Here is a 25,023-nt window from a genome sequence, read left to right as displayed (position 1 = left end):
CTACCTCATTTTTTAGGTTGTGAAACTTGAAAATTCATTCATTGAACGAGTAAACAATCAAATTGGAGTCGCTTGAATGGTACCAACGAAATCAAGTACTAACTCCTATTTATTATTGTATTGAATTAACCGATCAACCTGCTTGCTATTGGACATTTTTTCTTCGGTTTACAAAATGCAAAGAATTTCTACATATTTCACTTTATCATTATTATGAAAACAAATCCTACCCCTTCGGGTCTCGGGGTTTCCGCACTTGAAGAAAAAAACCTGGGGCGTGTCGCTCAAATCATTGGTCCGGTGCTAGATTATCCTTTCCCCGGGTAAGATGCCTAATATTTACAACGCTTTGGTAGTTAAGGGCCAAAATACTGACGGCGAGCTAATTAATGTCACTTGTGAGGTACAACAATTATTAGGAAATAATCGAGTGAGAGCTGTAGCTATGAGTGTTACAGATGGTCTTAAGAGAGGAATGGAGGTTATTGACACGGGAGCTGCTCTAAGTGTTCCGGTTGGTGGGGCTACTCTCGGACGAATTTTCAACGTTCTTGGAGAGCATGTTGATAATTTAGGTCATGTAGATACTCGCACAACATCTCCTATTCATGGATCCGCGCCTGCCTTTATACAATTAGATACAAAATTATCTATTTTTGAAAAATGGATCTTTCCACACCCCTCAAGACTATATATAGTCTCGGGTTTTTAGAAGCAACTAACTTCATATTGTAATTATTTTTTTCACTATTAATATTTAGAATGTTAGGAGGAACCCGCCATGCCATATAATCAAAAAAAGAACGACTAGATCCATATAATAAAGGCCCACTTCTTATCTTTAGCCTAATTTCTTACTCAACCTGTATTTTTTCTTTTCCCTTATTCTTTTCCTTTTTTTATACATACTTTAAGAAAAAGGGTAGGATTTTCTCTCTCTAGACATTCGTACGAAAGCATGTATGTATGTTGATTCATATCGAATTTGTATGAGTATCTATTATTAACCTGTGGTTAATAATGGATGCTCAATGGCAGGAACTTAACAGTAGATACTCAATGTCAGGAACCAGATTTGAACTGGTGACACGAGGATTTTCAGTCCTCTTCTCTACCAACTGAGCTATCCCAACCCTTCTTGAGGCACCATCCCCATCCTACTAGAGGACTTGGGTATATGTCAATTCAAGAGAATAAAAAAACATTACAAAATCTTACCCAGGCCATGGAATTTCCGGAATCTTCAAAAAAGAAAACTTTTAGAGTTGAAAATAATGATGTGAATTGTGAATGATTCAAACAGGGATTCCTTGATTTTTTTTTTATTTTTTTTTTGAAGGCAGAAAAAACAAGAAAAAGAAAAAACAAACAGGAAGGCAAAGCTAGCTAGAAGCAGTCTGTTCTCTCTCAATGAGATGAACAATACTAAGGGGAGGGGAAGATGACCACACATTCGAAGCATGTGTCGATGCAGCTAGAGCTGCTAAGTTATGTGCCACTAGATTGGCATTCTTTCTGATGTATCTAAACTCCACTGAATTGAATTTCTTCAGTTCTTCACGGATTCTGCCGATAGTGTTCTGAATCCTCCAACTTTGGTTGTAGTGCTTGTATCTCAAATAATTTATCATATTTAGTGAATCTCCTTCTAAGATGATGTTTCTGAAGCCTTTGTATACCCCCAGCTCAACTGCCAATTATGCACTATACGCTTCAACTTCAACTGGAGTGCAGTATTCTACTATTCTGTTTTGGCAACACTGGACTTTGCCTGTACTGTCTCTAGCTATAGCCCCACAAGCAAACCCCTTTTTCCCTGCAGCTCCATCGAAATTGATCTTTATCTTCTCTCCATTTGGCGGTTCCCATTGCTCCTGCTGCGCCTCTAACACATCATTTTCTGTTGGTTGTTCTACATCAATATCCACTTCCATCTTCATATTGTACCAGTGCATTACCTCCTGGATTACCCCACTGACATTAAACTTATCTCTGTTAAAGACTACATCATTTCTCCCCTTCCATATTGCCCAGAACACACACAAACCCATTTTCAGTTTGGCATAATCTCATCCTTCCTCCATCCACATGGTTATAATGTCTTTAACTTTCAAATTTGGGAATTCTCCAGTTCTGAGGCTCAGTGGAGATGCAAACAAAACTTTTTGTGTCATCTGACAGTATAAGAACAGATGTTCCATGCATTCAGTGCTTCTGTCACATAACCTGCATTCTTCATTAACTCCTTGCACATGCTTAGTAATGTTGTTAGCTACAGGAGACCATTATTGAGCAATCTCCATCCAAACATTTGGATTTTAGGGGGTATATTCTTCACACTCCAGAATTTCTTCCAAGGAAAAATATCGGATGTCGAAGTGGAAGAAGCTTTATTGTGGAGTGTTTTAAGAAATGACTTGGTTGAGAATTCACCTTTTGGGTGATGAAGCCACAACATTTTGTCCTTGTCTCTCTCTTCTAGTACAACATGTATGTAAATATTCTTTATCTTGGTAACTTCAGTGTGTGTGAAGAGCTGCTGCATCTTGTTTTCATCCCATCTCCGTTCTCCCTGTAAAAAGAGTTATTTTACCTTCTTCACAATGTTGACTCCGCTTTCTTTCTTTTGTGGTTTCATTGCTGTAATGCCTGGCACCCATGGATCTTCCCATATATCAATGTTTTCGCCATTTACTATTGACCAACAACATCCTTCTCTCATTTCTTCTCTTACTTGCAGCATCGCATTCCAAGTAGCAGAACATCAACAGGGATTCCTTGATCATAGAGTTTCCGTTGTACATATATACTACAAGACTTGTGATACGAGAGAGGCTTTTCTGCTCCGATCCTTTTGTGAAATAATATAGTGAATGAGAAATATAGCTAATTTTCGGGCGCTGTCGGAAAGAAAAAAGAGTAGAAGTATAAATAAACAGTTAGGGAGTAAAACGGGCCTTTTTGTGGGGATAGAGGGACTTGAACCCTCACGGTTTAGAAAGTCGACGGATTTTCCTCTTACTATAAATTTCATTGTTGTCTGTATTGATATTGCCATGTAGAACGGGACTCTATCTTTATTCTCGTCCAATTAATCAGTTCGTCAAAAGATATATCAGACCATGGAGTGAATGGTTTGATTACTGAATATTCGATTCTTCCTTCAACTTGGAATAGATTCACAAAAATCATTCCTTTTTTTTATGTAAATTTATTTTTAGGGCGACATTAATAGAATATTTGATATTTCAGTACGTATACGTACGTATCGTAGGTTTATCCCTCATTCTTTATGGAGTTTAAATTCAAATTGAATATAAGGAGTCCTCTACCAACGTAGTCAACTCCATTCATTAGAACAGCTTCCATTGAGTCTCTGCACCTATCCTTTTTTATTCTCGCTTTCAGAAATCCCTAATTTTTTTTCTTCTGAAAACAGGATTTGGCTCAGGGTTGCCCATTTTTAATTCCAGAGTTTCTCTGAATTTGAAAGTTATCACTTAGTAGGTTTCCATACCAAGGTTCAATTCAATCAAGTCCGTAGCGTCTACCGATTTCTCCATATCCCCTTTTTAGTTTGATCCGAAGATCTCGCTGGGATGCCATCCCCTTCTTTATTTCATTTATGTTGGATTCATTAGATACATCTTATTTATCTAAAAGTTTCTCTCTTTACTCCTCTTTGATTTCTTTCTTATTTACCCCTTTTTCTATTTTGAAGGACCTATATTTGGTTTAATCAGAAATGACTCTATCATTGATGTATCCGCAATTCAATATGGATGGATATATACCACATATATATTCCTCTCTTCCTCGCAATTTTCCTACCCGATTTGAAACACTTGAACATTCGATTCTTTTTTTAGAATGCCATATTTTTCTTAATTTCTAATAATTTAGAATTAAGATATTGATAATCATATTCATATAAATTATAAATATAAAAGAGAATCGTGGAAAAGAAAAATGTAGAATTTCTTCCCATTGAAAATTTTGATATCATATATCACTCTATTTATCGTTATATTAATTTGTATGTTATATTATATTGTTATAGAATAACATTCTATTCAGTATTCATTTTTTCTCTATTCATATTCATTATCTATTTTGAATAGCTAAGAGATAAGTAGTTGACTGAATTCCTATGCACAACACAATTTCTGTTATGTGAGCCCTCTTAGCTCAGAGGTTAGAGCATCACATTTGTAATGCGATGGTCATCGGTTCGATTTCCGATAGCCGGATTTTCTCTCTTTGTTCTATTTTATACTTTATTACATGATTAATAATGTCTCCTTGAACTCAAGGAATATTGAAAATACTTCTTTCCTTTTCTCAAAAATAACGGATCTATTATGTTGTAAGAACTTCCAACTATGAATAAAAAACAGATTCCAGCGGTTGGTTAGATTTCTACAGAACAAATTAAGACAAAGTCTCCTTACCTTTCTATATATACAAAAGAGTCTGAATATTGATACAATTCATCTCATTCTTCTTTGTAGTACAGTACTTAACTTCAGTATATTTTTTTCGTTTATCGTTTAGTTCAGTCTTAATTTAGGTTTATTCTGTAAATAAAAAAAGGAGTTCTTATGTCTCATTACCGAGGGCCTCGTTTCAAAAAAAATACGTCGTCTGGGGGCTTTACCAGGACTAACTAGTAAAAGGCCTTAGATTTTGGTGGATCGGTATCCCGATGATCTTCATTATCTAAGTTCCAATGAGAAAAGGAAAGAAGTCCCGGTAAAGCCCACGATAAGTCACTCTCAAGTACGGTTCTAACGATAACCCGCATGGCCTAACGATAAGCTATTCATTCTAGTTCCTACTGCTTTTTTACTTATTATCTACGTAAAAACAGTCAGTCAAAATAATTGATTCGAATGAAGCTTTACTTCTTTTTTCTTATCAATGATTGAAGAAATAAAAGGGATTTTCATTCCACGTCTTAAATGAAATGAGCGGACTAGAATCAACATCATATGAGATCTGGTAGTATGGTAGAAAGATATCAATTTCTTTCGACCATACTTTCTATTATTGTATTGTCTAAGTTGTACTGGTACTGTATAAAGAGGTATAGGCTTCATCTAGATTAATCTACAAGATGTATCTTGTATCTTCATATATGTACATATCTATAAATTTCATATATGTGATGTACATGATGTAACTAACACCCCAATTCTAGTTCTTCCTTGCATCTATTTTCTTTGTTTGATTGAAAGATTCTTTTTAATATAGTCCATTACTGTAATCCAATATAATTTTGAAATGGATATTTAATATTTAAAATCCCTTTGAAGAACGATATATGAAAAAATGGCTACAGTTTGATTACTCAACTCAATTAGTAGTGCTTTTAGAGTCCACTTCTTCCCCATACTACAAGTGAAAAGGAAAATGTAAAGACTACCATTAAAGCGGCCCAAGCAAGACTTACTATATCCATGTGAATTATGTCCCCTATCTCTATGAATATGAAGGAATTCGTCCATTATTGATCACTAATAATAGTGGAATCTATGGTGCAGAGTCAAAAAGGGATTATGACCAAACGCTATTGATCAAACTATCCAAAAAATCCACCCACAACAAGTTCCTATATGATTTCTGGTAGAATAGGGAAGGATTAACCACAAGCAAGATACACAACACAGGGATTTTCTTTGTATTACCAAGGAAATATTTTTTAATGGAAGATGTAGGAATAATAAGGCCTATTGTTTAGTTTCTTTTGTTGCCCTTCATAAGCAAAAAGCATAAAATATACAATCCAGTGCTACCTACCCCATATCTCTCCAAAATATGGTTTTTACTTTTAGTTTCCTCTAGAATCTATTGCTTCTGCTGAGCAAAAAAAAAGAAAGTCTTTCCCATTTTTTGTAGATGAGGCGACACCGGATTTGAACTGAGGTAAAAGGATTTGCAGTCCCCCGCCTGACCACTCGGCCATGCCGCCAAACAAACGGCTATAAAATAGATGGAACGCTCTCTTCTTTATTATTTCTTGAATCTCATTGTCTTTCTCCCTTTCCTAAACCCCCCAAAACCTTTTTTTTAACCCAGTTAATTCCCTTTGATGGATTGTATGATATCTCAACTCTCAAAATAAACAACACCTAAAAACTTCCCCCTTTTTTATCTTTCAAAAACAAATGTAAATGTGCATTTTCAGTTACAGAATGAAAAATGCAGAGAAAATTGGAACCATTAACTATTGACTCGAATCCATGAAGAGTTCTTGGACCTCAAATTTCGTTTACTTAACAACGGCATCAAAATAAAGTTGATACACAACTTATACTTATCAGTATCAATTCTTTTCAATAATCAATCTTTTCCAATTAAATTTACATTATAACAACAATTATATATATATATATATATATATATATATATATATATATATATATATATATATGTAAACCCCAGAACAGAGATTGTTACAAAGATATCCTAATTAGGTATCTTAGCCATATATGTCTATAAGGAATTATCATGCTTCTCTTTTTTTGAATCTAAAATAGAAATTATGATATAGCACTTCTTGTGTTGCCCCAAGTATAGCTGGGATAGGAAATATCCGGATGGATAGGTTGCTAGAGCTATGGGTAAAAGTGCCTCGCAAAAAAAGAAGAAACTCTATATTATTCCTGATTTTTCTGTTTTTCTCTCATTCATAGAGAACGGATCAAACCTTGAATCATTTCTTTTTTGGGTACCCAACCGGATTGTAATATCATAATAATAGGTAGAAATTGGATTACTTTTGATATTTTATACAAGACTCTAAAAAAGTATAATCGACATAATTATGATTCCAGGAATGTTTTATCCTGTTGCAAATTCAAATTTGAATAGAAAATTATCCTTATTGCTCTGCTCAATGGTATGAAGATGGATAAAATTTCATGTGATTCAGTAAACAGAATATACATTCCATCATTGCTAGATCGATCCATATGGTTCGATGAAGAATGAGCCAATAATGGGATTTTGCTATAAATGGGAAGCTTAAGATGCTCCGGGATGGAAATGAGGGAATGTCTACAATACCTGGGTTTAGTCAGATACAATTTGAGGGGTTTTGTAGGTTCATTGATCAGGGCTTGATGGAAGAACTTTATAAATTTCCAAAAATTGAAGATATAGATCAAGAAATTGAATTTCAATTATTTGTGGAAACTTATCAATTGGTAGAACCCTTGATAAAAGAAAGAGATGCTTTGTATGAATCACTGACATATTCTTCTGAATTATATGTACCTGCGGGATTAATTTGGAAAACCGGTAGGGATATACAAGAACAAACCATATTTATTGGAAACATTCCTCTAATGAATTCCCTGGGAACCTTTATAGTAAATGGAATATACAGAATTGTAATCAATCAAATATTGCAAAGCCCCGGTATTTATTACCATTCAGAATTGGACCATAACGGAATTTCCTAAGCGAATCAGGAAAAAAGCTGTTCATTCTAGTTCAATTGCATCACGACTTTAACAACAATACTGTGGTGATATGTATCACTCCCCCTTAGTCAATACTCCATATCGATCATGGAAACCACTCCCCCTTACACAATGATCCGAAAACCATATGTATTTGTAGTGTGAACTACATTATTCTCCCCCTTTTTGTCAATAAAATTGGCAAAGGTAAAAGAACGGGATCATAATGAAATTTCCACAAGAGACATTTCATAGACTAAAATAAAAAATACATACCAGCTTAATTTAGATGCAATCATAAAGCCGAAGCTAAATGCATTCATCAAGGATTTTTAAGATACAAGAAAACCCCTATAAAATTCCACAGCCGCATACCCCGCAAGATATTACCATTAAGCACAAGTTCAAAAGAACTCTCCCCCATTTGATGTTATTCCCGAAAGAACAACAAGAGCGACCTTAATTTCGAAAGAAAAGAAGGATTTTTTAATTGGACACCAAAAACCATGGAAATGATTTTCTATATCCAAAACTCAACCAAATTAATCACAAGTAAACCCATGATTAATTTAATCGGAATACGCAACTAAATCAAACCACAAAAGTGATCAATTTAATTGATTGTGATCAACATAAGAAAACTCACGGAGCTACGACTAAGATAACCACACGGAGATGACTACCTTAATCGTTCAAATACTCAACATAAGGAAAACCTTACGAAATATATGGCTACATCAACCAATAAAACATGATTAGTATAGCCGTTCATATACTCAACACAAGAACTTGTGGAATATATGAAAAACTCAACTAGATTAATTACAAGATAACCTATAATTAATCTAATTGGAATACACAACCAAAATAATCACTGAAGCAATCAATTTAATTGTCAAAAGATTTTGCTCGACAAAAGAAGACTTTCGGAGCAAATAACTCAATAACCAATCAAGATGATTAATTTAGTTCAAGAATGCTCAACATATAGCATCTCATGGAGCAACCAACAAGGCCAATATTAATCGACATAGTTGTAAGGTGCTCAACATAAGATACACAATGGAGCCTTCACGGTAAAACATAACAAAATGGATCAATGAAGATCAATACCATGGATAACATACAAGGATCTATTTTATTTTCCATCACTATTTGCATAACGACATAATAGACTTTATCCTTGTCAAACAAAAGATTTCATCATATTTTCCATCAAATAAATGACTGCATAGGCATAACTTTTGTAATTGTCAAAAATCCATTCGTCCTTTCATCAATACGAATATCAATTTATGAACGACTTTAATTTTGACACAATATGGGACCTTCAAGTTCACGGACGCAAACAATACATATCCCATAAAAATATTGCAATACTTCAAAACAGATTAATACTGCAATAATATCATCCTCCAAATATTTTTAGAATTTAAAAACCAATAAACCTAAAAAATAACATAAGAAGATGAAAACAAAAATAGCTATGTGTAATCACAATCTTCGTTATTCAAAGCATTAGTTATTCTTCCAGCTAATCCAAAAACAAGACATACTAGGCATTAATGAACTTTTCCAAAGTTTCTTCAGAGAACTCCTTCTCGTTATTGAAAAGTCCATTGACAAAGGGATCATTCAACTCCTCCAAATCTTTTGAAAACACTGTCAATTTACTAAGTTCCTTTTCTAGTTTTCGTACAGTGTTTGTAGATTGAGACATCATTCGTTCATAGTGAATTATATCATCTAAGGATGCAGCGATCCGAGATTTTAAGCCGTTTCTTTTGCTGATGAAATCTTTTACCAGATTCCTGAAATTTTCATCACTTTGATAAAAAGAAAAGAACCAGTTTAAGGAAGGATTTTTACCATTAATTGTAGTCTTCAGTTTCTTCAAACTTGTGGAGGGAATCCTAGTACACCGACGTACGTTAGCTGCCAGAGTTACGTTCCTGCTTGTGCTGCATCTAGTAACAGGTGCCATGGAACAGAAATTTTTGAGATTCTCCGTTTGCGAACGACTAAAACCCTGGACAAACAAAAGCTTTTGTAGATATATATATATATATAAAAACAATAACCAAAAATACACTCCTTGAGCCAAAAAGACGCAAATCCCCATTTTCTCAAGACAAACATGGGGACGCGAACGTCTAGGGTTAGGTAGAAACGATGGGACCAAAAGGCTCCCCTTGTTTATCCCACAGTGACTTTCTAAGGTAAGACACATGAGCATAGGTTCTTCTTCTTTTTTTCTGGAATTGCTTGTCACATAGGACTTGCTACCGATATAAGAAGGTTGAAAGGACAAGGAGAATTCTGTAGTAACAAACGTCTCTTTGGACTCAAATTCTTCAACTTGTGAGTGTCCTTGAGGAATGAGCTTGAGATTATATCTGAAACTGTCTAAATAATCTCCCTTATTCCTGGAAACATATTTAGAACCAATATTATAGACTTTGGACTTGTTCGGTACAAGATTCTACACAACTTGTCTATGAAGTTGATCTAACTCATCATCCATTGTCTTTTTCCAAGAGAGGTTGTTTAGAGTTGTATCAATATATTCTGGTTCTAATTGAGAAGAATAACAACCAATCAGAAGTTCTCCTTTTGTTCTGATTGTAGAGTCTACTCCTCTTTTAGAAACGATAGACCACACACACAGTGGAAAATCGCCTAGCACATGTAGAAAAAGACCACAACGACTGCCACTACACCATTGAAGGGAAGAGGTAGAGCACAAGGAAAGATTACTCATATTATCAGTACTTTTCTGTTAGGAATTTCCTGACAGAATTGTATGTCCTTTTTGAGTAACACAAGGTTGCAAAGTATTCTTGCAAGGATTACTTTCAGCCTCCAGACTCCTTAAAGAAGACATACATGCTTATTGAGGATGATCGGATGAGCATCCATATAAGCCAGACTCTTGACATTTGTCTGAGTGGTTCCCAGTCACATTAGTTTTCTCAACATGCGATTGTTGAACATTATCTGAATGGTGACAAATCTTTAGAAAGGAACAACTGGATTCTCTCAGATTTAATGAGAGACTCTTACTAGATATCAAATCCTTAAGAGTTGCAATTTCTTCAACAAGACCAGAATAGATCCGGATTTTTTCTTCCAATCTCTTTTGAAGAGTAACTAGTTTATCAGACCTTTTCCTACGGTTGTTTTTTAAACCTTGTGAAGCATCGGTTGAGACTTTATGGTCCATATAGTTAGATCGCCACAAACACATACTTTTGAGGTCCTTAAAAGTGTTTGCCTGCTCTGATACCAATTGAAAAGGCGGGGGTCTAACAACAACACCCAATATTTCGCTTAGCAATATGTATGGACAAACTCCAATATACCTTTTATGAGAATCAGCTAGACAGTTAGACTCAATCAATAAAAAGATATATCAAAGAGTTTATATCTCAATCTATCGATTTGATCTTTACTCAAGCAAATGGAAATCTGCGAGTCTTTATCAAAGAGAGATAACTTGGACGGTACCAAAGACCAATGTCCAGGGATCAATCAATATCAATCAACAACCAAAGGTTGGATTTCCAATTGATGATCTTTAACGCACAACCTGTATTATTTTAATTATATAAAATATATAATGCGGAAAAGAAATAACACAGACACCAGAAGTTTTGTTAACGAGGAAACCGCAAATGCAGAAAAACCCCGGGACCTAGTCCAGATTGAATACACACTGTATTAAGCCGCTACAGAAACTAGCCTACTCCAATCTAATTTCGGACTGGACTATAGTTGAACCCCAATCAGTCTCCCACTAATTCAAGGTACAGTTGTACTCCTACGCCTCTGATCCCACCAGGATACTGCACACTTGATTCCCTTAGCTGATCTCACCCACAACCAAGAGTTGCTGCAACCCAAAATCGCAGATTTGATAATAAAAAAATCTGTCTCACACATAAATGTCTACCAAAGGATAAATCTGTCTCCCACAGAAAAATGATAGACGCATTTATGTGTCTAATTTGTCCTCAATGTTTCTTATTGTTGGTACTCGATTTTGTACTAATTTTGTTATTTTATGTGTTTGTAGGCATTTTTGGAAATAAACATTTTTGGAAAATTCGGCTCGAAAAGTTGATTTTGGCACCCGGAGGACACGTGCTATGCGGACTCTCATTTTGGTTAAGGGGCACCTCAAATACTAAGGGGCACCTGCTAGTCGCACCCCCAGTTTGGTTAGGGGGATACCTTTCTTCTTCATTTGAATTATGAAAACCGGCGGGAAAAACCAACCTTCAGCTGCCGAAATTAGGGTTGCGATTTGAGCTCGTTTCAGTGAGACTAAACGGCTGAATTTGATTGGATTTGTTCATATGGACTTAACAAACGTGGTGTGATATTCAAAATCAATCCAGTTGGACCAGATAATCGGTGAGAAGGAAACAGAGTTGCGTGTTCACGGGAAAAATATTCTGGATTTGGTTTGGAAAGTTTCTGGTGAAATTCAATCGAAGTTTTAGCTTGGTTTAGGCCTGTTAACCGCAAACAAGGATGGTAATCCTCTTAGACTCGTCAAAGTACGGTTGTATCACCGATTGGAAGAAAACAGAGCATCATATATCCCCATGAGTTATTCTCGGGATTTTCTTTATTCTTGGAAAGATTGCACGAGGCCAGAGCATGTATATCCTATTCTATGATGTGTATGAGTCTGTTAAGAGTATGTTGGATGGATACAGACGCGTGAGAAGCTGTAAAAAGGGAAGAAATCCCGTGACTGGCAGTGAAGAATATTATCGAGTAATGAAGATTATTCGGAGTTATTGGCGAGTATTTTTGATTCTTGAGAGTATATAGAGGGTGCTGAGGGTTATGAGAGAGGATGGAGAGTTAGGGGAAGAAAGGAGAGGAGTTTGATCGAGTTGCAGAGTTGGTTCTGCTGCTGCAGAAACCCTAGAAGACGAAGAACATTGACCCACAGAAGCAGTCGTTTATGATACAGTGAATACGACAGTCGCAAGACAGTCTTATATGCTACAGTGGTAACGACCCACAGCCGAGGGTCGTAGTTCTCTGGTTTGTAACAAATATAATTGTTACAAACCCGGTTTTGAATTATTTCTCCCTTTTCATCATTTGTAAACACCCTTTTGAGTAATAATAATGATTTTTGAGCGTGTTTCCAACAACATGATGAGCTAGACCCCATCACTGGGACAACGGAGGAAGCAACTTTTCATGATTGTGGTAAATGAATTAATTATTTTATTGACTTTTTGCATAGATTTAATTGCTTTATGATTTCTATTAATTATTTGTTATTTTGTTAGATGTCGCATGCTTAGTTCTAAATACTTTAGATGCGTCATGCTTTTAACTTACAAATAATATTTTACGAAATCTATTTTTGGCAAAGAACTAGAGTCACAACTTCTTTTGTTTGAGCTATATTGTCTAGAGTTAATGACTGAACCATAACAATATGAAAAGTAGTGGAATCCCGCGTCTCAACGTCTCTTTATCTTGTGACATAATTTGTATGTTTTTAGTGTTTTTCCTTTATTAATCCTAAAAACAATTTCAACAATTCTGAGTGAACGAATCATCTTACTACAACTCAATTGAAAATCACATCAATTTTTGGCGCCGCCGACGCGGATTTGTTTATAGATTTGTTTTTAGGTTTTATTTTATTTGTTCTTTTTTACGCGTTTTGGTACTTTTATTTGCTTTCAAATTTGGAGCTAAGCTAAAGAAAAAGAGAAGTGCTGAAAAGAAAGGCGAAGCCCAAAAAGGAAAAAAAAGAGAAATCCAAAAGGAGTGAAGAAGAAGATTTTGTAAATAATTTTTATTTTATTTTTTTAGAAACTGTAATTAAGTTTTTTTTATTTTTGTAAAGTTTTATTTTTGGACATTGGAAATTTTTATTTTTTATTTATTTTTTAAACCCTACGGAAGGGTAGTTTTAAATATAAACTTTGTGCAGAGAATGACGACGATTACGATATCGTCTCGGCCCCTCGGGTTCGTACACTGACATTGGAGTCGGTGGCCCGAGTCGACTTCAACGGTTCATCCCCCGTCTGGAACGGGAGGTAAGAATTCTAAACACCCGCGAATCCCCTGTCAGCGGGTTTACTGGATGATTTTGTATGCCTATATGTTGAGGACCTGAAATCGGATTTAATTTTCTAGTAAAGGGCAAGACCTGGCCAAATCAAGATAAGGACTCGGATTTCATCACCATTTCCTTCTTGCCCGCCTTAGGAACACGTAACCTACGCGAACCTAAGCCTAAAATTTTGACTAGAACGAGACCGATAGGGTAACGAGCTTAATAGAAAAGTCATTCGAGAAATATTGGTTCCTCTTTTAAGCATACTTCGAAGTTCATGATGGTTTCTGTGAGTTGAATGCGTGACTGCGCCGCCTTGTAATGCGGTGAGGCCTTGGGTATCAAAGCTCCACGCAGCTTCCCTCGCCTCTACTCAACTTACTTTGACTCGGATTGATTCCATAGGGGTTTGCTCAAATTGTAACGAATTCCCTTTCGAAGGATTAAAAGCTGGTCTAGAAACAATCTAAGTGGATCCATCATGATTTTTGTTTGCTAGATAAAATAGGCTTGTTGTGGTCGAGTCAGACTTCTTTGTGTTTGTTTAGAATTCCCTTGCAGTTAGGATGTCGAACTGGTATTATAATAGCCAATACAATGAATATCCGACTGAGCATCTTAGACATTATCCTTTTTATGACCATAGTGTGAATAGTGATTGGGAACGTGAAACCTTTGAAGGTTATGGTCCATACCATTTTGAGCCCAATTACTATCCACATACCCACAGGTCATACGAGCAAAACAATCCTTCTATTTCTCTAGAAGAGTCTCTCAAGAGTTTCAATGAGTCAGCACGGAAGTTATTTATGAAAGATACTTATAATATTCTTCTCCCAGAAGAGTCCGTAGAGCGGTCAACTAAGATATCTCTAGAAGAGACCCTCAAGCAATTTACTGAGAATACAAATAGGATTATGGAAAAACTTGCTCAGGATAGTCTTAATTTCCAGTGTAGTTTTCCCAATACCACCCTCAAAAATAAGGATAGTTTTTATTCACATAATCAAGATGACGAGGTTAGAATTGGTAACACTACTTGTTTTGATAAGGTTCGATCATTTTCATGTTATTATAGTGATGATTATGATGAGGATAGTATTGATGAAGAACATGAAATATGTAGGCATAGTGATCAGGAATTTGTTACTCTGATTGAGCTTTATAATGATAGTGTTGTTTCTAGTACAAATCCAAATAATTTTAATAATTATTCACCTATTCAAAAGGATGTGGATTTGACTAGAGATACCATCGTTTTAGACGATGTAGTTCATGATCCTTTAGCCTGCAGTATGTTGGATAATCCATTATTTGATGTGCCTATCAGTGAATCGGAGGAGGTAACTATGATTAAAACCTTAGTTGATGAGCCTTTATATGAAACTTTCTCTGATAATCCTTTATATGATTGTGATGATGGTTTAGAGGAAAGAGTTTACCCTGAGAATACTGTTTTAGAATCTAGCGATTTAGAAACACTAGTCTTAGAAGATGATAAACTCATAGAAGTGAGTGAGGATGAACCCAACTTAGAAGAATCTATTGACCATTTCCAGGAATCTGATGACCTAGAAATTAGGGAAGTTGTGACTAGTCTTTCCAGAGACACAGAAAACTCTAAGTTTGGGGGTGATTATCATTCTCCGTGTGCTTTAACTCTTAGAAAGTACCCTTCTGTAGGACTTGACATTTGTGCCTCAACCATCTTACAAAATTATCTTCATACGCGTTTTCCCGAACCTAATGATGTCCAGAAAGAAGCTCAGTTGTTAGAAACCCATCCTCTGGTTGATGTGGTTAACCCAGGTTATGATACCAAGATTGACTTTGTTTTCCCACCAAAAACTTTTCTTCCAATTGTGGGAATTTTTTATTTTAAGATGTGTCGGTTATTAAGTTTTGAGACTAAACCTAATCACTTTAGGATATTAGGGTCGACACATATTCTTAAGGAAGACCACCTCTTTCATTGTGGTCTGTGTGAGTCAAATCTAATTGACTTAGAGGATCCCCAATTATTCAGGTTGTTGTTATGTGCTTCTAAGTTCTTAGTTGAGTTTTTCCAGACTCTAATACCTGAACTGGATCTTAGCTTTGAGGAAATCCAACCGATGAAAACCTTTTATCTAGACCCAGTTATAGAACCTGAACCTGAGCCACAACTAGATGTAGTTGTCTTAAACAAGGGTATGTTCGGTATCTTTTTGGTCTGTTACTGTTTCCTCTTCTTGTGGGTAATACTTTTTGATCCAGATGACCCACAGTTATTCCGGCTACTTCTATATGATTCTATGAGGTGACTAATTCTTCCAATGTCTGGCTGAAGACTTTAAACTTAGCACTTCTTGGGAGGTAACCCAATATTCTTGCGACACGGTAATATGTTTCCTTATCTTTTTTTCTTCAAGTGGTAACAGTTTCTCCTTGTTCATGCTTTTAATTTTATCTTTAGAACATTGAGGACAATGTTAGATTTAAGTTTGGGGGTATTTTAGTCGCATTTTTGAAACTTCTAGCGTCACATTGTATCCGGTTAGCTAAGTTTACATACTGTTTCTCACCGAAAAGATAGAAATTGGAATGCTATAGATAACAATTTATTGAGACATTAGAGAAAAAGACATTGAGATCCTTGAAATTCAGGAGAGAACTTGTTCCTTTTAGAGGGTAACCGTGATGGACCTAACCATCCATGATGGAAAGGCAAGTAGGTCAGGAAATGCCAAAAAGACAAAGCAACCTCACAATGTAGTCTTAGTTACTGGATTACGACTCTCTCTCAGTAGAAACTTATCATCATCAACAAGCAGAGCGACATCAAAATTTATGAAGAAAGTTGAAGACGTTTAAGGTTTAGAAGCAACAATAGAAAAGAATAATTCAAAAAAAAAAAAAAAGTTATAAGAGCAAATGATATAAGTTGTTGAAGTTCATGATACCAAGACATCACAACTTGCGAAGATCCAAGTTCTAAAGTCCTTCTATCATGGCCATTTAAATTTTGTCTTGTTATTTTTGTGTTGAAAAAAAATAAAAAAAAAATCATCGTTACGTTTTGTTCAATAAGGCCAAAGGGAAGTAGAAATTTATAAATCAAGCAAGAAATCGAAGAGAATAGTTAATTGTCCAGGTTCTATGAGGTTCGATAGTTTATCATCAACAGTTGAAGACCTAAGAAGACGTTGTTTCTACTGAGCACTATGAGAGAGTCGAAGAAAGATACATTTGGTTCCTTTGTTAGTCCACTAATCTGGCACAAGATCTTTCTAGCACTGGTTTAACTCATCACACGTAATTAGTCCAGCTGTGTAGCAGATGTCCCTCTCATCTTTATCTCTCTCCTAATCTTATCCATATGTAAATCAGCGGACGCATCTTACAATGTTTATCTAGCTGTGTAGCGGATATCTCTTTATCTAGAAGTGTTGCGGATGTGTCTCCCCTTTTCTTTAGCCAGCTTTAGAGCTGGCACCTTTAATTTCTCTAGCATTCTAGTTACTTGGAGATAGGTTGAGAAAATGTATGTCCTCATAGCTCTTTGGATACTTGTGACCAAGTAGAAGTCATGGTTTTGTGGGTACACCTCTGGTAAACCCTCCCGAGATTAACTCGGTTTTATTTTTTTTAGTTTTGCTCGAGGACTAGCAAATAATAAGTTTGGGGGTATTTGATAGACGCATTTATGTGTATAATTTGTCCTAATTTTATTTCGTATTGTTGGTACTCGAATTTGTACTAATTTTGTTATTTTATGTGTTTGTAGGCATTTTTGGGAAATAAACATTTTTGGAAAATTCGGCTCGAAAAGTTGATTTTGGCACCCGGAGGACACGTGCTATGCGGATTCTCATTTTGGTTAAGGGGCACCTAAAATACTAAGGGGCACCTCAGTTGGGCACCTGCTGGTCTCACCCCCAGTTTGGTTAGGGGGATACCCTTTCTTCTTCATTTGAATTATGAAAACCGGCGAGAAAAACCAACCTTCATCTGCCGAAATTAGGGTTGCGATTTGAGCTCGTTTCAATGAGACTAAACGGCTGAATTTGATTGGATTTGTTCATATGGGCTTAACAAACGTGGTGTGATATTCAAAATCAATCCAGTTGGACCAGATAATCGCCGAGAAGGAAACAGAGTTGCGTGTTCACGGGAAAAATATTCTGGATTTGGTTTGGAAAGTTTCTGGTGAAATTCAATCGAAGTTTTAGCTTGGTTTGGGCCTGTTAACCGCAAACAAGGCTGGTAATCCTCTTAGACTCGTCAAAGTACGGTTGTATCACAGATTGGAAGAAAACAAAGCATCATATATCCCCATGAGTTATTCTCGGGATTTTCTTTATTCTTGGAAAGATTGCACGAGGTCAGAGCATGTATATCCTATTCTATGACGTGTATGAGTCTGTTAAGAGTCTGTTGGATGGATACAAACGCGTGAGAAGCTGTAAAAAGGAAAGAAATCCCGTGACTGGCAGTGAAGAATATTATCGAGTAATGAAGATTATTCGGAGTTATTGGCGAGTATTTTTTATTCTGGAGAGTATATAAAGGGTGCTGAGGGTCATGAGAGAGGATGGAGAGTTAGGGGAAGAAAACAGAGGAGTTTGATCGAGTTGCAGAGTTGGTTCTGCTGCTGCAGAAACCCTAGAAGACGAAGAACATTGACCCACACAAGCAGTCGTTTATGATACAGTGAATACGACAGTCGCAAGACAGTCTTATATGCTACAGTGGTAACGACCCACGGCCGAGGGTCGTAGTTCTCTGGTTTGTAACAAATATAATTGTTACAAACCCGGTTTTGAATTATTTCTCCCTTTTCATCATTTGTAAACACCCTTTGAGAAATAATAATGATTTTTGAGCGTGTTTCCAACAACATGATGAGCTAGACCCCATCACTGGGACAACGGAGGAAGCAACTTTTCATGATTGTGGTAAATGAATTAATTATTTTATTGACTTTTTTCATAGATTTAATTGCTTTATGATTTCTATTAATTATTTGTTATTTTGTTAGATGCCGCATGCTTAGTTCTAAATACTTTAGATGCGTCATGCTTTTAACTTACAAATAATATTTTACGAAATCTATTTTTGGCAAAGAACTAGAGTCACAACTTTTTTTGTTTGAGCTATATTGTATAGAGTTAATGACTGAACCATAACAATATGAAAAGTAGTGGAATCCCGCATCTCAGCGTCTCTTCATCTTGTGACATAATTTGTATATTTTTAGTGTTTTTCCTTTATTAATCCTAAAAACAATTTCAACAAGTCTGAGTGAACGAATCATCTTACTACAACTCAATTGAAAATCACATCAAAAAACCCTAGGTTTTGTTCCGTCTTAAGATATAAAATCAAGGTGAACAGGAACAAATTGATAATCCGGTCTTATATTCCCGAAGAACATCCTAGATTAATCAATCACCTCTCAACAATCCTTCTTGACTACACAAGCGGTTTGTCGAGAAATCATAAACAGTGAGACGAAGATGTTTGTGACTTCTTTATCTTGCCTATCGGAGAACTCTCACGATCTCAAGCCAATCAAAGATTGTACTCGTACGATAGAAGATGCAAGATCAGATCACACAACTACGATAAAAGTAGTATCGGTTTGGATTCACAATCACAATGAAGTCTTTAAGTCGTTAACCTGGTTTTAGAGAAGAAAACCAAAGGTTAAAGGAGAATCGACTCTAGCGAGCGCACTAGTATCACAAAGACGTGTGGGGATTAGTTTTGCACAATGCTAGATATCTCCTTTATATAGCCTTCAAATTAGGGTTTTGCCTTAGTTACAAATCAATCCATATTCAACGTTAGATGAAAACCTGATTCAGATTCAAGCTAATATTTCTCAACCGTTAGATAGAAAACTTAGCTTGTCATACACACTTGGGTGGACGTTTACTGGGTTTGTGAAAACCGTGCCCAAACGTGTACGTGTATGTTGGTTCAACATAGTAACCAAAAAGGTTAACCATATGAGCAATTAATATTAACCTAGTTCTTCTTCACCATAACTAGTTCAATTGACTCAAATGAACTAGTTAGAGAGTTGTTCAATTGCTATGAGATCTTATGTAACTACACAAGATACAATTGAAACAAAGATGATTCGATTCGATGAATCGGCTCATGAACTTTATAGGCACGGTTTGCATAAAGCATTCCTTAGTAATTTAAGTTTCATGTTCAGAGCACATCTTTAGATCATAACCACTTAAGCTCACAAACAAGTTCGCGGACTTAAGGAAACCGGCAGAGTTTTCCAAACTCAGCAGAAAATCTCGGCAAAGAGACTTCTGCCAGTTCGCAGACTAGGTTCGCGGACTAAACACGCAAACGAGTTTTTGGAAAATCCCAGCAGAAATTCTCTGTAAGAGAACTTCCATCAGTTCACGGACTGCGTTCACGGACTTGGCAAATCCAATTCCTCAGGTTTCTCTCAATCGACAAAGTTCGAAAAATTCGGATTAAGGAATACATGGTTATGTAATCTAAACTCTCATTCCAATCGTTAAGACATTCTCAGAGGACGTTATATAGTCGTTATTCACAGACCGTTTCACGTCATAGCAATTCTCAAAGTAATTGAAACTTTTCATGACTTTCGTCACTAGGTGAAGATAAACTTGATCAAAGCGAAACGCTTTACCAACACACGATTTCGAGAAAAATATAAGTAGTGAATACTCAGCTCGAAATGTCAAATGTGTATGATCTAGTCTATATAGCATACGACTTTTTTCTCATAAGAAGTAGGAGATAGAATATATAGACTTTTGAGTGACAGATAAGTTCAAGTCTCCACATACCTTTTTGTTGATGAAGTTCCACGGTTCCTTGAGTAGATTTTCGTCGTTGTATGATGAATCTCCATGAAGTCCTTGAGATTAACTACACTTTTCTATCCTAGTCCGAGACTTAGCTATAATAGACTAGAAATCAAGACTCATAGTTTTGATCACTAACATTGACAAACATGCTTGATATAGAAACGCATGCGAGGTCGACCGAGCTATGCTCTAACAAATTGTTTTATAAAGTATGTTGAGATGTCTAGTGAGAGGGGATTTCAATATACCAGACAGAAAACCACACCTGAATTGTTAGTTTTTCTAATTCAGCGATGACTTGCACCTTTGAATTTGTAATAATGTTATGTTGTTTTGTTTTGTTTTGTAGTTTAGCTGAAAGTATAAGAACAACAGACCATCTGTTAGCAAAGGAACATAAAGTTATTGAGCAACGGAAAACATAATAGTAGATAAAGACGGTGAGCAACCAAGTTTGAGAAGCAATCCTTATCGCAGTAATCGTATCATCCTGCTAAAGCATCAACAATTTCAAAGAATTTATATAGCATCATCAACAAGTTATAGAGGTACCTCTTTGTTTTAAATCATCTATTTGAGTATGTGGTACTCATAATCTGATGCAAGTTATTTGCAGCCTAAAGCAGATAAAACCCAGGCATTATATCAATAGTTACAAACCACTCGTTGGGGTTCCAGTACCATGCAACAGAACTCTCCTGAACGAGGGAATGAATACCATCATGACTTCGACTTCCTAAAGTAGATAAGTCACTAATTCTAGGTCAAGATCGTCGACCAATAAGGACAGACCTGCTGCAATTTCCAAGAATTCATTTTAACTTCTATACATACTATATTTTAGAACTGCGTTGTTAGCAAGTTCTAGAGGTACATAATAGTTTTCAATCCCCCATCTATTCTTACGACATGTTGTATTGAAACATGATACACTTGATAGATACAAGACCCATAGTTTATTAAATTACCTCATTAAATTGAGGTTTGAAGGGATGCATAGTGGTGGAGAATCACCATTCCACAAATTGGGATCATGATAACATCAACATCAATTACATCAGTAGAAACAAAAGAAAAACCTAGTACTAAATTTATAACCATTGTCCATGTCCATACCCTTCCGCAAAAGCATGTCCTTGGTGTTAAGCTTGACATGAACATCACACCACACACAAAAAATCACCTTAGGAGGTATCTTTGAGTTCCAGACAAACCGAAAAGGAAAATCTTCCGCACCATCAGTCTTGATTAATTGAGAGTAAAGAGTCTTAAAAGAGAACACTCTGTTATTGCCCAAGGACCATCTTCTTGTATCTGGTAAGTTATTCAAAAGTGGAGGTAATGATCCAATTCTGAGAAGAAGTGTAGCAAACTGATTCACCTCATTGTCCACTAGTCTTATTTTGAAATCAAATACCCAACTTCCATTTGAAATGTGAGAAGCCACTGAAGAATATTTATCTTTTGCCAATCTAAAAAGATCAGGGAAATATATTTTTAAAGAATCAACTCCAATCCAATTATCAAACCAGAAAGAAACTCTTGTTCCTGAGTGAATAGTGATAGAAGTATTGGTATTTACCAAAAAACTAGTTTCCACAATTGATTTCCAACAAGAAATACCACTTGTGTTAGTGACTCTGCCAGGTATCCAGTGAGAATACATTGCTCCGTGTTTCTCAGTAATGATCTTACACCATAGATGATCTTTTTCCACTCCAAATCTCCAAACCCATTTTGCTAGTAAGGCAATATTCATTTGTTTGAGATTTAAGACAGCCAGACCTCCTCTATTTTTGGCAGCTAGAACCAAATTCCAGTTAACCAATTTCGAAGTCTTTGAACTTCCCCATAAGAAGTTCCTCATTTTCTGTTCTAGTTGGTGAATAATAGAAATGGGAGCTTTAAAAAGAGAGAAATAGAATAATGGAAGAGAAGATATAATACATTTCAAAATTGTGAGTTTCCCTCCCTTTGAAACTGTGATCTTACTAAAATGGGATAGCCTGTCATCAAATATTGTAAGAACTGGATCCTAAATAGATTTTGAATTAGCTTTTGCTCCAAGTGGCATACTCAAATAGATAAAATGCAAGTTATCAGTGATGCACCCAAGCACCACAACCCAAGTTTGTAAATCTGGACAATCACCAATTGGAATCAGCTAATCTTCAAACCTGCAATCAACTCAAAACACTTCAAGGAGAAAAATAAATTTTGAAGTTCCTCTCTTGAGTTCTTGAGAAAGAAAATTGTGTCATCTGCATAATGTAGGTGATTTATTACAATTTCATTTGGCACATTAGAAAAACCACTGAATTGACCCATTGCTGCAACTTTGTCTAGATACCTAGAGAATCCTTCCATTGCAATATTAAAAAGCAGTGAAGACAAAGGATCCCGTTGCATTACTCCTCTTGAGCTGTTGAAGTAACCAAAAGAAGACACATTAATGATAACAGAGAAAGAAGTAGTGGAGTAACAAAATCTCACCCATTTGTGACCAAAACCCATTTTCTTCAACATGTTTTCTAAAAAAGACCAACTAACTCTATCAAAATCCTTCTCCAAGTTAATTTTGCAGATTAAACCAGGTATACCTTAGCTAATTCTTGAATCTACCATCTCATTAGCAATGAGAGTTCCATCAATTAGTTGTCTTCCCTGAATATAGGCACATTGCACTGGATATATTAGTTTATCCATAACTAAACACAATCTAGTAGCTAGGACCTTAGAGATGATTTTGTAAACACTAGTTAGTAGACAAATATGTCTACAATCTCTTATAGTCTCAATATAATCTCTTTTAGGAACTAAAGCAATGAAAATAGAATTGTGTCTAGTATCAATCTTTCCACTTGTACAAAACTCATGAACAACTGCCATTAAGTCTTGTTCAAGAAATTCCAACATTTCAAGAAGAACAAAATAGGATATCCATCTGGTCCAGGAGCTTTATCATGACCAAAATCTTTTATTGCTGAATAAACTCCATATTCAGTAAAAGCAGCTTCAAGAAACACCCCCTCGTCTCTTGACTAGCTGATGATTATCATATACACATTTGCATACCAACAACCGCACCAAAAGTGTAAAATATGATGATTAAAAAAAAAATGCTTCACATAACTAGTAGTAGCTTATGCCGAGCTAGGATCCAATTTTTGATAATGTTCTAACGGTGCAATAGGTATGAGTACCAGCAGCAGACATTCAAATAAGGGGGTTTCTTAAGAGGGTGGATATTTACCGGAGGCTTTTTGGAAAGGGCAAACGGGGGAGTATTTGATTTTTTAGCATCAAATATTTCAAATACTACAACCGTCATATCTAGTTCCCCCGCTGCGCCTATAAAAAGGGGTGATTCGCTTCATTAATAACACTTTATGATCTCTGTCTCAATATCTATCTCTCTCTATACACGCACACACACAGGTTAACGTATCTATCACCAAAAGAGTTACTCCTATTCCTTGTTGATCAAGAAACTGCACATACATTGTCGTCTGATTATAATCAATGGAAAACAAAGATAGAAAACAACGTTGCAGTCCAAGTAAAGAAGAGGGTAAATCGAATTTTGTTAGATAATTTCTATAACATGGAATTATCTCATTGGGCCCATGTGATAACTCTGGGCTAATCTTGATATTGTTAAACATATTGGGTTTAATTAAGGAGTTATTTCCTAAATATGCTCTTCCTTGATGGACGGTCGAGATCTAATGTCTAATACTAAAACCCTAGGAACTTGGTGCTCTCTCTACCTATGAAAGGGAAACAATAACCATTACTATTGTATCTAAGAAATTACACATTATGCTTAAGGTCAAGAGAGAGAAACCATGACATCCACAAGGTATTACCACTGTTCCAGATTGATTAATTGATCACAATCTAAGGATTGCGCTATAAGGTATTTCTCATATACAATTCTTTCATATTTATTTTGTGATTATCATGAAGTTCACGATCGTAATTAAGTATCTATAAAATTACAACTTATAGTTGGCATCTAGAGCTTGTGTTTAGAACTCATGATCGTCCGCTAATCTATGCAATAATACAATAAAATTGGGTTTGATATTTTATTTTTATTTTTTCCTTTTGTGAACATAATCGTTCTTATGGAATTGCATTACTTTTCGCATCTAACTATCATGACCCATATCATGCTCACACTTCATGTTCATGTGTGATTTTTTTTTCATTATCTCATCAAAATTAAATCAGTTGAAAATTATGATATATTATACAATTTTTTTCCAAGATTTTGTTTACATATTTATGGAATTTAATTAGATTACATCACCTTTGGTTGGTAGCCGAGCAACAAGCTGAGCTCCAACCCCTTTCTGAATAACAACACCCAACCTATGGAAAATAAAGCTGCCTAAACCACTACCAGCGTCATTGCTAACCAAATAATTCTTTAGACGCTTGAAAAAGGAAATAAAATCATCACTAAGCTCTCCTAAAGTAGAAAAAGCTAAGACACCCAAGCCATAACCATGAGCAACACAATCAGACAAATATTTGGTGCGTTTACGCGAGATTGCTCTCGAAATAGCCTGCCCCGGAATAAAGGCACGAACACCATCACCAG

The 25,023-nt window shown here is 35.8% G+C and overlaps 2 protein-coding genes and 1 non-coding gene across 3 annotated transcripts; all 3 read right to left on the bottom strand.

Annotated features, from left to right (window-relative positions):
• Positions 1-1,060: 1,060 nt before the first annotated feature.
• Positions 1,061-1,133, bottom strand: TRNAF-GAA. The gene has a single exon. It is a non-coding gene; the product is annotated as a tRNA-Phe (tRNA).
• A 564-nt stretch (positions 1,134-1,697) lies between these two features.
• On the bottom strand, positions 1,698-2,051 carry LOC113312400. The gene has a single exon (XM_026561150.1). The coding sequence runs from the start codon at positions 2,049-2,051 to the stop codon at positions 1,698-1,700; it is 354 nt and encodes a 117-aa protein (XP_026416935.1).
• A 19,420-nt stretch (positions 2,052-21,471) lies between these two features.
• On the bottom strand, positions 21,472-22,281 carry LOC113312399. The gene has a single exon (XM_026561149.1). The coding sequence runs from the start codon at positions 22,279-22,281 to the stop codon at positions 21,472-21,474; it is 810 nt and encodes a 269-aa protein (XP_026416934.1).
• Between the last annotated feature and the right edge of the window lie 2,742 nt (positions 22,282-25,023).

Source organism: Papaver somniferum, chromosome 9 (assembly GCF_003573695.1).
Source record: "Papaver somniferum cultivar HN1 chromosome 9, ASM357369v1, whole genome shotgun sequence".
In the NCBI taxonomy this organism is placed as follows: domain Eukaryota; kingdom Viridiplantae; phylum Streptophyta; class Magnoliopsida; order Ranunculales; family Papaveraceae; genus Papaver; species Papaver somniferum.
This window is presented reverse-complemented; position numbering and strand designations above follow the sequence as displayed.